The sequence below is a fragment of the Oncorhynchus mykiss genome, chromosome 15 (assembly GCF_057628025.1).
Source record: "Oncorhynchus mykiss isolate SJ-2025 chromosome 15, ASM5762802v1, whole genome shotgun sequence".
Lineage (NCBI taxonomy): Eukaryota > Metazoa > Chordata > Actinopteri > Salmoniformes > Salmonidae > Oncorhynchus > Oncorhynchus mykiss.
The window spans coordinates 68147501-68164302 of record NC_143036.1 but is presented as its reverse complement, the minus strand read 5'-3'; the positions used below and the strand labels follow the sequence as shown (position 1 = coordinate 68164302).

Here is a 16802-nt window from a genome sequence, read left to right as displayed (position 1 = left end):
TTGAGGAGAAGCCTGTAGAGAAGGAAGCAGAGCCAATTCCGCCAGCCCAAGTTGAGGAGAAGCCTGTAGAGGATGAGGCAGAGCCAATTCAGCCAGCCCAAGTTGAGGAGAAGCCTGTAGAGAAGGAGGCAGAGCCAATTCAGCCAGCCCAAGTTGAGGAGAAGCCTGTAGAGAAGGAGGCAGAGCCAATTCAGGCAGCCCAAGTTGAGGAGAAACCTGTAGAGAAGGAGACAGAGCCAATTCCGCCAGCCCAAGTTGAGGCAAAGCCTGTAGAGAAGGAGGCAGAGCCAATACCGCCAGCCCAAGTAGAGGAGAAGCCTATAGAAAGTGAGGCAGTAGTAAAGAAAGTACCAGAGGCTTCTCCTGCACCTCCTGCTGCTGAACCAGAAAACGTTAGCCCTGAGAGAGAAACAGTGGTTGAACCAAGCCCAGAAGTCAAAGCCGAAGAGTCAGTTTCACCATCCCCTTTTGAGAAAAAAGTCCCTGAACAGCTCCCAGAACCTGAACCACAATCAGCTAAAGTTGATCAGATCCCACCTCAGGAGGCTGTAGAAGCTCCAGCACCAGTAGTAGTAAAAAACACAAATGAAACTGAAACGGAGGCTGGAGCAGAACGTGTAGGTCAGAAAGACGAAAATCTGACATCTGTGGATACAAAGGTTGAACCAGAGCCAACAGCAGATAATAAGGCTGAAAAATCCCAGGATGAGTCTACTCCTCCAGCTTCTGAAGCTAAAGAGGAAGAAAAGGTCAAAGCAGAGCACTTAGAACAAGCTATAGAGGCAGCGTCACTATCATCTGCTGCTAGTGAGCCACAAGCCCCTGAGAACATTTCTGAGGAGAAACCCACACAGGAAGGAAAAGAAGCTGCAAGCATAGCTGAAAATAAACAAGAGGTGTCTATAGCTGAGAGTAGGGAGCCAACTCCTACTGTGTGTCATGAGAAAGCAGTGCAAGAGAAAGAATTATCCAAAGATGAATCCAAGCAAACTCCAAAGACAGACTCTGTGTCTGAGAGCATTCAGCCAGAGAAAGAGAAAGTGGTTGTGTCACCACCTGTAGTTAGTGAAAAGCAAGAAAATGTTTCAGTATCAGAGGTGAAAGCTGTGAGTGACAGACAGGGCAGCGTAGAAGACAAAACAATACCAGAGCAGACTAAAATATCTGAAACTGTATCTGAAAATGAGTCTATTGCCCCAGACCCTGTAGTAGAACCTGACACCCTAGTCCCTGTAGTTGGTGAACAGGACGAAGACAAACCCCTGAATGAAGAGAAGATAAGAGAGGCTGAACTGGATGCAGTTGGAGAGGTGACTGTAGTATGTAGCAACAGTAGTGGCTGAGAATTAGATGATTCAAGTCAGAAGGGATCTTTTCACAAATGTTTCTACAGACCTTTTAGTTATGCAAAATAATCTACAGACAAAAAAAGTTATCTTCCCTTTATACATCTTCAAATATCCATTTTAAATGTTCAAAATAATATGTTATGTTTATGATCAATTACGGATGATTGGCATCTACATATTTATTATACATTAATTGTGTTTTATTATTTAATTTACAGGCAACGCTGAAAGACCCTGGAGAAAAAAACACCATCGCCAAGGATAGCAGTCCCACCAGCCCCTCAGACCTTGCCAAGCTGGAGAGCACTGTCCTTCCCATACTAGAGGCCCAGGCTACACAACCAAAGGATAATTCAGACAAACTGACCGACTCACTCAAGACCAGACGCAAACTTGAGGTGCTACCCCTCTCACCTGAATCTCCCAGCACAGAGGATGACCCAGAACTCTCAGAGAAGAAGGACGCCTCAGCAAAGAAAAAGCTGCTGGTGCCGACAGACATCAGGGGTGACTCGTTGGAGGACAGCAGTGAGAGCTTAGGGAAAGATAGTCCCGTGTCAGGGGATGACGAAGACTTCATTCGTAAACAGATCATGGAGATGAGTGAGAACGAGGATGCTTCGCCGTCAGACGAAGAAAACCTCATCCGGCGAAAGATCCGCGATCATGAGAGGAAACGAATGGAGCAGGAGAAAGGGGAGGGGAAGGAGAGAAGCGCAATGGCAAAAGGCAGGCGGCTCCTCAAAAAGAACACCATCAGCCCTGAGGACGAAGATGAGCGGCAAATCTCACTGGATAAACCTGACAAGGCATGGAAAGAGGGATCAAAACCCAAAGTCTCAGACTCTCAGGAAGGGGAACAGCCTTCGGCCGATAGAGTTGTGGCAGTACGGCAATTCAGAACAATCGAGCTCAACACGACTACCACCCCTGTGCGCATATCAGATGATGGAGAGCTTGAGATGGAAAGCCTCACCAACTCCCCTGATGATCGCTCCAGGGGCGATGGGTCCTCCAGCCTGCACGCATCCAGCTTCACCCCTGGGACATCGCCTACATCCCTATCCTCTTTGGATGAGGACAGTGACAGCAGTAGTCCCAGCCGCATGCACAGTGGCGAGGGGAAACAGCACAGGAAAGCGAAGCATAGACAACAAGGCCAAGGTCTACCCACCATCGAAGACTCTTCTGAGGAAGAGGAGTTACGAGAGGAGGAGGAGCTGTTAAGAGAACAGGAGAAGCAGAAAGGCTCTGGGAAGAAGTCGAAGAAGGACAAAGAGGAGATCCGAGCTCAGAGGAGGCGGGAGCGTCCCAAAACACCGCCCAGCAACCTCTCTCCCATTGAAGATGCCTCCCCAACAGAAGAGCTGAGGCAAGAGGCAGAGATGGAGGAGTTCAGGCGATCATCCTTATCCGATTTCTCTCCCAGCATCGAGTCAGAACCAGAGGGAGTTGAGATCAATGCTGCAAAGATTGCAGCAGTACAGAAAGTATACCAACTTCCTACATCTGTTTCTCTCTACTCTCCAACAGCTGATCAAGGTGCTAATAAAAGCCCTGAAAAACGAGCCCTGAAAACTGCAGACGAAGCCTACGAAGATATCATGCTAAAGGCTAAAACACCCACAAAGGAAAAGGTGGACACCCCTCCGGGGAAAGAGTCCCTCTATGGCGGGATGCTGATAGAAGATTATGCCTATGAGTCTCTTGTTGATGGAAATGGAAAGAAAGTCCAGCAGCAGGAGCCTGAGAAAATCTCAGTGCCAGCTCAGCCCAAAATACTGAGATCTCCAGATGAGGTTTACGAAGACATGATGGAGAAGAAGAAAGAATTCATGCAGCTGGAGCAGGAACTGAAAAAAGCACAGTCCGTGTCAGATAGACCCATACCAGAGATTGTATTGCAACCCACTGAGCCAACCAGATCCACGAGTGTTACAGTTACTATAGGCAAGGATGGGAAACCACTGCTCGATGCTGAGGCTACGTATGAGGAACTCATGAAGAAAGTTCTGACTCCTGGGACTAGCCCGACACAGCAGGGTCCTGATATATCTGGGGCGGCCTCTGGTGGTGAGTTCGAAGGTACTGAATCCAGAAGGGCTCTGCGTCCCATACCAGACCTGAGGGTTACACAGTGCTCCTCAGGGGAGGAGGACGCCGATGAAGAGGCCACTGAGAACAAAAGTCAAGATAAGCCAAAGACTTCATCAGACATTCCTAAAGCTGATCAAGCACCCTTAACAGCTGCTGCAGAAACTGAGTCCAAATCAGTTGCTTGCAAGGTCCCCCCATCAACAACTTCAGACCAACCACAGACCCAATTTGAAACTTCCCAGGCTGACCAGCCTCTGGACATAACCCAACAGGATGTCATGGACTTGTCTAGTATGAAGTCCGCAGCCCCTGCTGTTGCCAGTGTATCGCCCTTACCCACCGTCCCTCAGTACACCCCCACTGTCCCCAGTGTAGTGTCGACCACCCCACCAGTGCCCCCGAAACCAGCCATCCTGCACAGGGCTCTGTCTCAGGAAAAAGCAGACATTCCTGAACCCCCTCCACTGCCCCCTCCCACCATGCCAAAGCCATCGGTTTACCCCAGGAAACCCCCTGTTCCGCTTCCATCTCAGGCTATAATCAGGTCAGAACATGTTGCCATGACAACAGCCCAAGGGTCGCCGGTAAGACAGCCTCATGTCCCCCCACCGGTTCCTCCAAAGCCAGCCATCCCTGCTGGAATGGGGTACAGCCACAGGCCAGGGGAAAACGTCAAACCACCCCTTGCTCCAAAACCTGTCTCTCAGCCTGGCTCTCCTGCCCACATCCAATATCCAAGACCCACTGCCCTCCACACAGGCCATGCTGATATAGCCCTGAATCTGAGCCCCTCAGCTGAAAGCAGGCCAGGTCACTTCTCAGGTCATTCCTCGGGTCACTCCTCGGGTCACCCATCCCCCACTTCTCCGCGATACGGCAATCGACACGAAACTTATGTGGTTATAACTCTGCCATCCCAGCCCAACTCTCCAGTGGAAGGGATCACCACCCAGGCCCCATCCAGTCCTGGTCCAGCATCTCCTTCAAGACATGCCCAACCTCCACCTCAAACTCAAACACAGTATCAACCACAACCTCAACCCCAGAAACAACCACAGCCACCTCCACCACACACAAATAGGATGCCCCTGGCATTCACTCGCATCACTGAGTCCATGGAAAGTCAAGAGATATGTGGGCCAGAGAAAGTTGTGTCAAGTTCCTGTCATGTCATTGAGGCTATTTCAGCATCCGCTCCACCCCCAGAGGTCAGGTTAGGGCAGGTCACTCAGTTTGTGACGACAGAAGTTCAAAGAACCATGGTGTCTGTCCGACACGAAAGGTCACCGCCTCCACCTCCGGCCCCAAGAGCGAACGGTGTTCCAATCTCACTGGAGAAACCTAAACCACAACAGACACAGAGTCTCCAGGGCTACCAGCCAGGGGAGGTAGTAGACCTTCGTACCATGAAGGTGAATTCAGAATCGGCCATGAAAGTGGTGGATCTGTCTTCTTCAGATGTTAGACGCCAGTCCTTGGCCACAGACATCAGCGGTCGTCAGACAAGCGCAGTGCAGTCCCCAGTGGTAAATCTCAGCACTGAGTCGACCAGTGTTTCCATAGTGACTGACAGCATCACCATAGTTACATGTGCTGCCACCATACAAAGTTACGAAAATACCAACATATCCCAAGTCCCTTCTCTGCCCCTTCAGCTTACAACCACAAACAAAGCCTTCGAGCCTGTTTGTCAGATTATCTATCGGCCCATAGATGCACAGCCCACAACCAGCAACAATGCTGAGATCCCGATTAACCTTTCTCTAGGACCCGGCACAGGCTTAGGGTCATTCCAGCCACCTGTCACTATCGCCCCTACCCCTGCCCCAGGGTGTGTGGCTAATGGTCTGAGCGTCGGGATGCCGACAGTAGCAGGTGCGGTGGACCTTAGCACAGCCAAACCCTTCAACACCGTGGTTTCGGTCGACGCTTCCTCCGCGGAAGTGGTCACGGCTGTGATCACAGAGGAGGATGGGAAACCCGTGGACCTGACGGCTGGGAGAAGAGCTGTCTGCTGTGATGTTGTCTACAAGCTGCCATTTACAGGTAGCTGCACCACCCAGCAGCCCACTACTCCATTGCCCGAAGACCGCTTCGGTTACCGAGACGACCACTACCAATACGACCGCTCACCCTACAACATGAGGGGCTTCGGTGGCATCAAACCCTCCATGTCCGACACCAATCTGGCTGAGGCTGGGCTTTTCCTCTATAAGAGCAAGAACAGTTACAATTTCCATGGCACCACAGAGGGTGCAGTAGACCTGACATCCTCCAAGACATCTGATGCAGGTTTGTGCAGTGACATCGCCGACCTCTCGCTGAAATGTCACTTTGAGATGCCTCTGCTTATTCATGGCTGATCCTGTGGCATTTTAGTGCATTTTGTTGTTTCGTTCACTTCTTGTTTGCATGGACATTTTGTTTTACCTTATTTTTTCGTTCTACCTTTATGATCTTTTTTTTTTAGTACATCGATGCATGTGCTTGCATGCTGTTTGATTTGGCTCCACATCATCCATGATCTAGCAAGACTGGAGGTTTTTCCATTTTTGTTGTTGCTTTTTTATTTATTTGGATGGAGCATGGCTTTCGATGGAGCATTGCTTTCGATGGAGCATGGCTTTCTGTCTGATGTTTCACCACTAAGGCTACCTGTTGTTGTGGACTCAATAGATTTATTTTCCCCAACAGGTGTAGCTCTGGACTTCTCCACCAAAGGCTCAGGGTTATATTCAGGAATGATAATCCCCCCATATTCCCAAGCTAGAGTCAAAGGAGCTGTTGGGACACACTTTGGCACGAGCAGTGTCCTGAGATCCTCCAATGGGGTGGTGTACTCTTCAGTCTCAGTACCAATCCCATCCACCTACGCCATCACCACACAACCTGGGTCCATATTCAGTACCACTTACAACTCCCTGTCGGCGGGCATGCACACCAGCTACACCATGCCATCCCTGTCCACTCTCCAGAACCAGCCCATGACTCGGTCCCACAGCTTCATCTCCACCACCTCTGCAGACGATCAAGAGGATGTCCCCCTCAACCTGGAGCTTGCTAAAGATGGCATATCCACCTCCGTGGCCCTCAGCACCAAAACAGTCACCCTGGCCCTGGAAAGGCTGGACTCGTACACGGACGCGTCCCTGGAGGCTATCGCCGCCTCGCTGGAGGCCCTGTCCTCGCCCTGTGTGCCAGGGGAGGGCCAGTACCAGATGCAGCGTGAGATTCTGGAGATGGAGAAGTTCAAACAGCAGCGGTTGGCTGAAGAACTGGAGTGGGAGCGTCAGGAGATCCAGCGCTTCCGTGAGCAGGAACAGATGCTGGTGCAGAAGGAGCTGGAGGAGCTGCAGTCCATGAAGCAGGCCATCCTGTGCCAGCAGGAGGATGAGCGCCAGGCCCACCTCATGATGCAAAAGGAAACCTATGCCCAGCAGCAGCAGCAGCTAGAGCAGATCCAGAGGCTCCAGGAGCAGCTCCGAGCACAGCTGGAGGAGCAGAAGTTCCGGAAGATGTACCCGGGGGAGGTGTTGCTGGGGCATGGCCAGCAGGAGGCAGTCGTCCTGGGGCCGGATGGCACCGAGCTAGCCCGGAAAATCATGGATAGTGGGTGTCAGACGGACGACGAGGACAGTGTTGTTGATAAAGCCTACACGGCAGGGAGGAAGAAGAGAAGCACGGCCAAGAAGAGCGTAGACAGCTGCGTGCAGACGGACGATGAGGACCAGGAGGAGTGGGAGCCTGCTCGGGCCAGACGTAGCAGGCCCCGCACGTCAAGGGGGGACAGAGGCGGACAGACTTCCGATATATCCATTCAGGCTCACTCTGAGATCTCCATACAGACGGACTCTGCAGGGAATGTAAGAATGGACACCAGGATGGAGCTCTCCGACTCGGAAAGTCCACATTGGGAAGACAAGAGACGGCCCACGCCCTTGGAGATAGAACAGTCTGGCCACCTCAGAGCTGACCCCTCCTCACTTCAGGCCCCGCCCAAATCCCCCAATGTTCTCTACTCCCCCATATCCCCCTGCATATCCCCAAGCAAATCCCTTGAGTTTGTGTCCTATGAGAAATCACTGGGTGATACAAGCCCACAGAGAATAAGAGGGAGTACTGATCCGACCAAAGTCTCTCCAACCGGCAGCCCCAAGGGACCTAAGGCCATGCAGAGATCCATGTCCGACCTCAAGCCCATGAGTCCAACTGGAGAGGAGAGGGCATCATCCAGTTTCCAGTATGGCGAAGGTTCCTCCGTGAGTTCTGGTTTAATCATTGTTTGCAATTGTGATGTGTTCTATTCAAATGGGCATAGAGTCTCTCCCTTAGGCACGCAGGCTTTATATAAAGGTCAGTTTTCTCACCCCAGGGAGAAACGGTACAAAAGGGCGCTAACTCTTGCATATTATTATTTATAGATAATTGGGTTTATTTTGTCATTTTATATTAAGACAACTAGAGTTAGAGTTTTTCGAAGTATGATATACTGTGACATTGGACAAACAAAGTAGAGCATAATCCAGGATAATGTTCTGTTTTGAAACCAGATTTGGTTGCATTTCTGTTCTGTTTTGAAACCAGATTTGGATGAATTTCTGTTCTGTTTTGAAACCAGATTTGGATGTATTTCCAGGTTGCACTTCTTGTCATAACACTACTCCACTATTGCCCTGAAAATGATGTCTTATTGCAGTTCCGTTTCTCTCATACACATCTAATGTAGCCCCCAGCTTGCTATTCATTTGGCGAGCTTGCTGTCTAAATTCATATGAGCCTCTCATAGAATGCCCTTTCAAAGGCATTGCTGCACTAAAGCTGATATATTTATATTGGCATTTTAGTTTGAAGGCAAAGCCCGCAAGACTGGAGGCAATTTTCTAGAAGAGTTTCCATTTTTCATATTTCATACATTGAGTCATTGCACAGTGCCTCTTCAATGTGATTTGGGACTGGTAGCATCCTTGGTAGATATCCCACATTCTTTCTTTCCAACCAGACTAACTAGATCAGGGTATATTTGAGGTACTGCAAATGACTTGGTCCAAAGGTTACAGCTATTCCTTTAGTATCTACTAGTTGTATTAAAGCATATCATTTTTTTTTCATTCAACTTGTTTCCATGGGACCGGTTGCAGACATAGTCAAAATGTACTGAAATATGATTAAGTTAAGATATATACTTACATTAGTTACAGTAGGTTATAAATACTAGAGTTGGGCGGTATCCAGAGACAGTGCCTTTGGAAAGTATTCAGACCCCTTGACTTTTTCCAAATTTTGTTACGTAACAGCCTTATTCTAAAATTGATTTTTTTAAAATATATCCCCCATCAATCCACACACAATACCCCATAACGACAAAGCAAAAACAGTTTTTTATAATAAAAATGTATTACAATAAAAAACGGAAATATCACATTTCCGTAAGTATTCAGACCATTTACTCAATACTTTGTTGAAGCACCTTTGGCAGCGATTACAGCCTCAAGTCCTCTTGGATATGACGCTACAAGCTTGACACACCTGCATTTGGGTAGTTAATCCCATTCTTCTCTGCAGATCCTCTCAAACTCTGTCAGGTTGGATGGGGAGTGTCGCTGCACAGCTATTTTCAGGTCTCTCCAGAGATGTTCAATCGGGTTCAGGTCTGGGCTCTGGCTGGGCCACTCAAGGGCATTCAGAGACTTGTCCCAAAGCCACTCCTGCGTTGTATTGGCTGTGTGCTTAGGGGCGATGTCCTATTGGAAGGTGAACCTATGCCCTAGTCTGAGGTCCTGAGTGCTCAGGAGCAGGTTTTCATCAAGGATCTCTCTGTACTTTTCTCTGTTCATCTTTGCCTCAATCTTGACTAGTCTCCCAGTCCTTGCCGCTGAAAAACATCCCCACAACATGATGGTACCACCACCATGTTTTACCGAAGGGATGGTGCCAGGATTCCTCTAGACGTGACCCTTGGCATTCAATCTTGGTTTTATCAGATCAGAAAATATTTTTTCTCACGATCTGAGAGTCTTTAGGTGTCTTTTGGCAAACTGCCATGTGCCTTTTACTGAGGGGTTGCTTCCGTCTGGCCACTCTACCATAAAGGCCTGATTGGTGGAGTGCTGCAGAGATGGTTGACCTTCTGGAAGGTTCTCTTATCTCCACAGAGGGACTCTAGAGCTCTTTCAGAGTGACCATCGGGTTCTTGGTCATCTCCCTTCTCCCCCGATTACTCAGTTTGGCCGGGCTACCAGCTCTAGGAAGCTGTCATCAAGGCAAAAGGTGGCTATTTTGAAGGATCTCAAATATAATATATATTTAGATTTGTTTAACACTTTTTGATTTACTACATGAGTCCATATGTGTTATTTCATAGTTTTGATGTCTCCACTATTATTCTACAATGTAAAAAATAGTAAAAATAAAGAAAAACCCTTGAATGAATAGGTGTGTCCAAACGTTTGCCTGGTACTGTATATATGTTTTATATCTATATTGTGTAGATTGCTGAGGATTTTATTTATTTAATCCATTTCAGAATAAGGCTGTAACATAACAAAATGTGGAAAAAGTTAAAAGGTCTGAAAACTTTCCGAAGGCACTGTATGGTATACCAGCCAAGCATTATACATACTTAATCAAGCCTCTCATTTTACCTCTGGCCCTCTCCCGGGGTATATAAATCAGTTTTCTGCCTGAGTGATACACCACTGAGCTCCTCATACTGTACATACAAGGGGTGGACAAACAGCTGAGCTTGAAGGAAAGTAATGATATGCCACAGATCCATAGGCGTTTAATGTGAATAAATTACATATTTTGAGGCTGCTCTTAAGGTAGTGAGTAACATTTATGGCCAGGAGCACATACAGTATCATCCTGTGAAACTCACCAGCAGTCAATATGCTGTGTTTCTCAATAAGCTTTCCCTCACTCTGAGCACACCAGATTCTTGTCCGTGCCTGATTGTAATCAGGACACAGAGACACCGGGATAGAGATCCTCTTCTATTTTAGTCATCCATTCATTTAATCAGATAATTGAAATCATGAAAGATTTAACACTTCTTTCCGGTTAATTTAGTACATGTAGTAAAGGTTTGGAGAAAGTCATCATTCAGATGCTGTACCCATTCAGTGTGAAATCACAATGTGACGTTTGAGTATAAATAATTAAAGAAGCAATTTATTCTCATTTTAATAACTATTTGTTTGTTTTGGTTTTCTCCGGCAGGGCAAAAGCTCGTCGGGCAGCACCCCAACTGGCACCGGCAAGAAGGTGAAGAGGACCCTGCCCAACCCGCCCTCGGAGGAGGAGGCAACAGCCGCTGGCCAGACGGCCTACAGCACTGGTTCGGCCCGCCGTCGCATGTGCCGCAACACCAACATGGCGAGGGCCAAGATCCTGCAGGATATCGACCGAGAGCTGGACATGGTGGAGCGTGAGTCGTCCAAGCTCCGCCACAAGCAGGCGGAGCTGGACGAAGAAGAGAAGGAGATCGACGCCAAGCTACGCTACCTGGAGATGGGCATCAACCGCAGGAAAGACGCCCTCCTCAAGGAGAGGGAGAAGAGGGAGCGGGCCTACCTGCAGAGCGTGGCCGAGGATCGTGACTACATGTCAGACAGCGAGGTCAGCAACATCCGGGAGACACGGAGCGGCCGTGGCAGTGGAGAAGATGATGAGATGGGAAGTCACGGGCTGGAGCGCCCCAGGACGGCACCCCAGTCAGAGCTGGATGATTTTGTGCCACCACAGACCACACACGAGGCCCAGTACGGCACGTACTCCCAGTACCAGTACCCACTGAGCCAGACGCTGTACCAGCAGCAGTCACTCTACCAATCTCCCCATTCCTACCAGTCTCAGTCCATCTATTCCTCAGTCCCATCCCTGTCTAGCTCCCAGCAGCAGAGCTACCACCAGATGCTCCTTCTCCAGCAGAAGGCAGCCAGGCAGGCGGCCCTGATCCAAGAGTTGGACGCGTCGTCAAAGTACGAAATCATCAGCCGACAGCCCGACCCCGTGTCCTCTGCCTACATGGGAGGGGTCAGGTACGACAAGTACGGTAACCACTTGGACCTCCGGGCCCTGGAGGTGGGGGGCAGTATGGCTGGCAGCCCCATGTCCAACGTGTCGGCCGACTCCTTCTATGGAGACGTGGAGCACCACCACCACACTCCACGAAGCTACGTCCTCCTAGAAGATGCGGCAGAGCTGGCCAAGAGCTCCACGAGTCTGGCTTCATCCAGCTACGCCCAGGCCGAGAAGGAGCTGGCTAAGGCAGAAAGGCTGTTGCGAAGAAGTGCAGCCGACTTGACCTCCACCGACTACCTGGGCTCCAGCTCCAGGCTCCACTCCGGGTATGGAAAGACCCCAGACGATGAAGACTCCATGGACGACCCCTACGAGCTGAAGCTCCTCAAGCAGCAGCTGAAACAGGAGTTCCGGAGGAGCACAGGGGGAACAGAGAGCCTGGACCCGCTGACGGGTCTCTCCCACAACTACTACGGCACCCCCAGCTCGGGTGTCTCCTCCTCCCAGAGTTACTCCCAAAGACACTACCCCAAGACAGAGAAATACAGCATCAGCCGGCTGACCCTAGAGAAGCAGGCAGCCAAGCAGCTCCCGGCATCCATGCTGTACCAGAAGCACAAAGCCCCGCTGACCGACCCCAAAGTCTCCAAGTACTCCTCGATGCAAGACGGCAGGAGTCTGGAGACAGACTATACCAGCTATTTAGGGTCCAGTAACGTTAGCGCCTCTCCCAGATCCAGCCGGCTCCTTCAGGACGAGATCACCTTTGGACTACGCAAGAACATTGCAGAGCAGCAGAAGTACCTGGGCTCCACGTTGGGTGCCAACCTGGCTGGCTCGCTCAACTTCGGCCAGAGCCTGGCCTTGGACTCGACTTCCTACCCCAGTGGCAGCCGGTCACGGCCCTCTTCTAGGCCCAACTCCGTCTATGGCCTGGATCTCTCACTCAAACGGGACCCATCCAGTTCCTCTTTGAGGCTCAAGGGGGACGGCGAGGCGGCCTCAGACAGCTACCAGATGCCATCAGGGCGTGCCAAGCCCACCAGCCTGCCCATCGTGCAGGGCGGCCGGGGGCGCATCCCCATCTTGGCGCAGAACTCTGAGGAGGAGAGCCCGTTGAGTCCTGTGGGCCAGCCTATGGGCATGGCGCGGGCGTCAGCGGGGCCCCTGCCGCCCATCTCGGCCGACTCACGGGACCAGTTTGGTTCGTGCCTCTCCCTGCAGGACTCCCAGCAGCAGCAGCACCTGAGGGAAGAGCCAACGAGGGGTCGAGGCTACGTCTTGATGGACGACCTCCAGGGCACCATGTCGGACGGCGAAGGTAAACAACAATGGCATCAATTCAGAACTGTTTTCTTTCAATTTCAAACTGACTCAATATACTATCCAATATGCCACCCAATGAACCACCCACCTGCACCACCCATGACCTTTGACTTTCTTTATGTCTTATCTGTGTCTTTACTGGTTTCTTCATCTATTGTCTTTTCTGAATGTATTCATTCCCTCTTCCTTTGATTTGATGTATTAGTCTCAATACAAGGGACAAGTTGACTTTACTGAATGTAATTACTGTATTTTGTATGTGTCTATGTTGATGTCCTTTGGTGTTTAATCCCTCATTTGGGTCTCTTCTGATCTCTAAATGCATGCGATTGTGTCTTCGTTGGAATCTTTATATATATTTTCTATTTAATCTCTATGAATGTTACTCTAAAATATTCTATCACTTATAGATATGCAGAAGGTATCCTTCCTCCAAAATCATTCTGTCTCTGAAACTGATCAGCAGTTTTGTTTGCTAAATGTTGTCATTTCTGCTCTATAACTGACATACTTGAAAATATGGTTTTGTACTTTAAGTCCTAGAGGACTTCCGTAGTATTTCACAACTTGCTTGTTTATCTAATGCCCAGGTGTTGGGAGTAGAATAATCCCTCTACTTGAAAGCTCAGGTCAGATTGTGCAGGGAAATGGGAAAAGAGCCTCGCTTTCTCTGAAGTGATCAATTGAAAAAGTGCCTCTGGCTAGAAAATGTTATGGAATGTGTTTATTACTTTGTTCTTCAGATATTTGATGTTTATTTCAAATTCAGTAGTTCAGGTGAGGACATTCATAGGAATGTGTATCTGTGTGAACACTGCACGTTATGTTACATGATACATGATATATTTAGACTATGACAGGCCTATTACAGATCTATTGGAAGGTTTAAATGTATTTTGTTGTGGTAGTTAGGTACATACAGTATTATCATTGCATCAGTGCAGTATTTCTTATTTGGATGAAATACACTTGACAATTTCTAGATGATATGGGAAGGATCCTTTCTCTCTTTTCTAGAATTCTTTCTCACTTTCTTGCATGTCCATCTCTAAGGGTTTTCCAATGCATGTTATGTTAATGCATGTTCTGTTAATCTATAATAAATACATTTAATTTGCATGTGTTTGTCTGAATACGTGCATGGGTGTCATACCTTTGTTGTACACGTTTGCATGGGGAATATAATGTTTATTGTAGCATGAACAAAGCTCTTCCTGATTCTGTGATGTCACTCTTTATTCGGGTCTTTTACGCATGCTCTAACAAAATATAGGCATTACAGTTTTCTCTTTTCTCTCTCTGTTATGTCTCCATCTCTATTCTGCTGACAACCATGTCTACTTTAAATCAATTCCCTTCATAACACTGTTTAATTGATTTCATATGCAAATGAACAAAAAAATATACCGCTGTGCCAATAGGTCTTGTCATGACAGGAAATAAACCCCCTAGATCCAATATCCCTATCCCATAATAAGTGTGTAGAACTTGACCCTTTGACCTACATGATGTCATATAGCGCAGAATCCATGTTTATCAATTTCCCTTGGTTACAGCCCTAAGTGACTCCATGCTGGCACTGAACAGAGATGATCCCCGGCAATCACATGAGAATATCCCAAACGGTATAGTATTAGTTCTAGGGTGTTCTATTATCCTGCCCCGCCCTGCCCCCTACCTGTCAATCATCCATAAGCCAACATCTTAACCATTCCAGACGTCAACATGTATTTCCAATATGACTCAATGTTGGTAGATGTTAGCTGGCGTCTGTGTACCGTTTGTTCCTTATTGATGAGTCATGGAGGTTTCTTTACACCAATCGGAAATTCAAACCTGCAGTTTATCAATGCTGATCGAAAGATACAGGACCGTACATTTATTTTCACATTTACCAGCACTCTAAAAGTGAGCTACACCAGTCTAAACGTCAGACTGTTACCATGGTTACATACTGTACAGTAACTGGTGCCAGTTGTTATAAACTATGGAAAGAAAACGGACTAACCCTATACTGTGCCATATTAACTAAAAAGAGCATTGGTCAGGTTGGCATGTTATTGTGAAAAACATGCCAAACATTAATGGCAATAAATGACATCTACCATAAGATAAGTTAAAGTTATCCCTGGCGTTAAATATTTCATCAGAATAGTATTATCATTTAGCTGCTTGTCATTTATATCTTGAAATTCCCTAAATTTGTACCTTTCTTGGAGGCCTCTTTCTCTTCCTTCCTGTTTCAACTGCCCGTCCCCTCTCCAGCATGCAATCCTCTTCCAACCAATCAGAAAGCTTGTCCCCACTGATAGGTTAGAAGGGACTGATTGACAGGGTTAATGATCATGGCCTATTTGTCTCTGAAGCCTACCACCTACGGCGAGAGGAAACGGACTGGTTTGACAAACCCCGCGAGGGACGACCAGAGAACGGACAAGGGCCGGACAGGAGACAGGTGACACCCAAGCACCAACCCACACACGGCACAAAGTCATAAAGTTGAGAAATGCCCATATGCACACAGACTTTTAAAACAATGCTTTACTGTTTATTCTTTCTTGCATAAATAACCCAAACTAATTACATATATATCCATGACTACATAATTGCATGCATTTGTATCAGTAACTGCAGCTATCTGTTGAGGTGTAATAGCCTACAAAACACTTATGTAGTTTCCTGTATGTGTCTCTCAGGGGAAGGGTGTTTACTACCCCTTTCCTCACACCAGAGTCAAACTGCAGAGGGATCCCAAGGACCGCAGCGTGTCAGGTAAGGGAAACACAGTTTACCTTGCACATGGACACAATCTGTCATAAACACAGCTGTCTTCACGCAGTGACAGGTCTTAATGTTGGTCTTGACCCAAAATGGGGTAGACATTTCGTGGATCCTCTGTTGATTTGGCACATCTCCAGTCTCATCAGTCATCCATCCTGGCTCAAAATGGCGTATCATTGACACACAGGATTAGCTTTTTGCAATTAGTCAGCAGGCCACAAAGAAGGTGCTTGTTAATGTGGAGAAGTGCTAAAAATGAACCATTTGTCTGTGGGATTTGGGTGACTGTGTCAGTGTGATAAGCATGTATTTACTCTTTAGCTTAAATGACTGATCTCTAAACGACTGTGTGTCTGCGTGTGTGTGCGTGTCTGTGTGTGTGTGTCCGTGTGTGTGTGTGTGTGTGTGTGTGTGTGTGTGTGTGTGTGTGTGTGTGTCTGCGTGTCTGCGTGTGTGCGTGTCTGTGTGCGTGTGTCCGTGTGTGTGTGTGTGTGTGTGTGTGTGTGTGTGTGTGTGTGTGTGTGTCTGCGTGTGTGCGTGTCTGTGTGTGTGTATGTACAGTATGCATGTGTGTGAGTGCGTGCGTGTACATAAATGTGTATGTCTACATTCTACACTGGATACATATTCCTGTGCATGCATACTCTTAATGGGTGTCTGACCACTGTACGTGCATGGGTATAGTTGTGTGTGTTCATGCTTCTCACTCATTTGGGGGTTTCTACCTCTTAATTTCCAGGGAATGGATTGGGTATCAGAGTGGTGGGAGGTAAAGAGGTTCCAGGGACCAACGGACACATCGGAGCCTACGTAGCTAAAGTCTTACCTGGAGGAGTTGCCCAACAGACTGGGAAGATACTAGAGGGTAAGTTAACTTCACAAATCTTGGGATATATACTGCACTCCTGGGTCGTATTCATTAGGCACCAAACTGACTGAACCAGGAAGGGACTACCTGAAGGGACTACCTTCATTTTCTGCGTGGCCATAATGAATATTAAATGGTGCAAAATGAGTATATCAGTTAAGTGCTTATGTTGCTCAAAAAAACATTTGAGAGAGACATTTCTACATGTGAAATGTACTTCCCCTTTAAGAATCAATCAGTTCAAGAATCAAGTAGTCCAAGCCTGGACATAAGTGATTCTTGTCAGAAGAAGGACTCGTCTGTCTTTCTCCATCTGTCTGTTTCCTTAAATCCGTTTGTTTATCCATCCAAATCTCTCT

The 16802-nt window shown here is 47.9% G+C and overlaps 1 protein-coding gene across 1 annotated transcript in view; it reads left to right on the top strand.

The window, feature by feature from the left end:
- Nucleotides 1-16802, top strand: part of LOC110519130 (protein piccolo-like) — a 68644-nt gene that overhangs the window by 24689 nt on the left and 27153 nt on the right. The window contains exons 5-11 of the mRNA XM_090200900.1: nt 1568-5738; nt 6141-7705; nt 10665-12789; nt 14351-14419; nt 15161-15249; nt 15491-15566; nt 16315-16440. Of these exons, the coding sequence (XP_090057026.1) occupies nt 1568-5738; nt 6141-7705; nt 10665-12789; nt 14351-14419; nt 15161-15249; nt 15491-15566; nt 16315-16440 (8221 nt within the window). The remainder of the gene's footprint in view (nt 1-1567; nt 5739-6140; nt 7706-10664; nt 12790-14350; nt 14420-15160; nt 15250-15490; nt 15567-16314; nt 16441-16802) is intronic.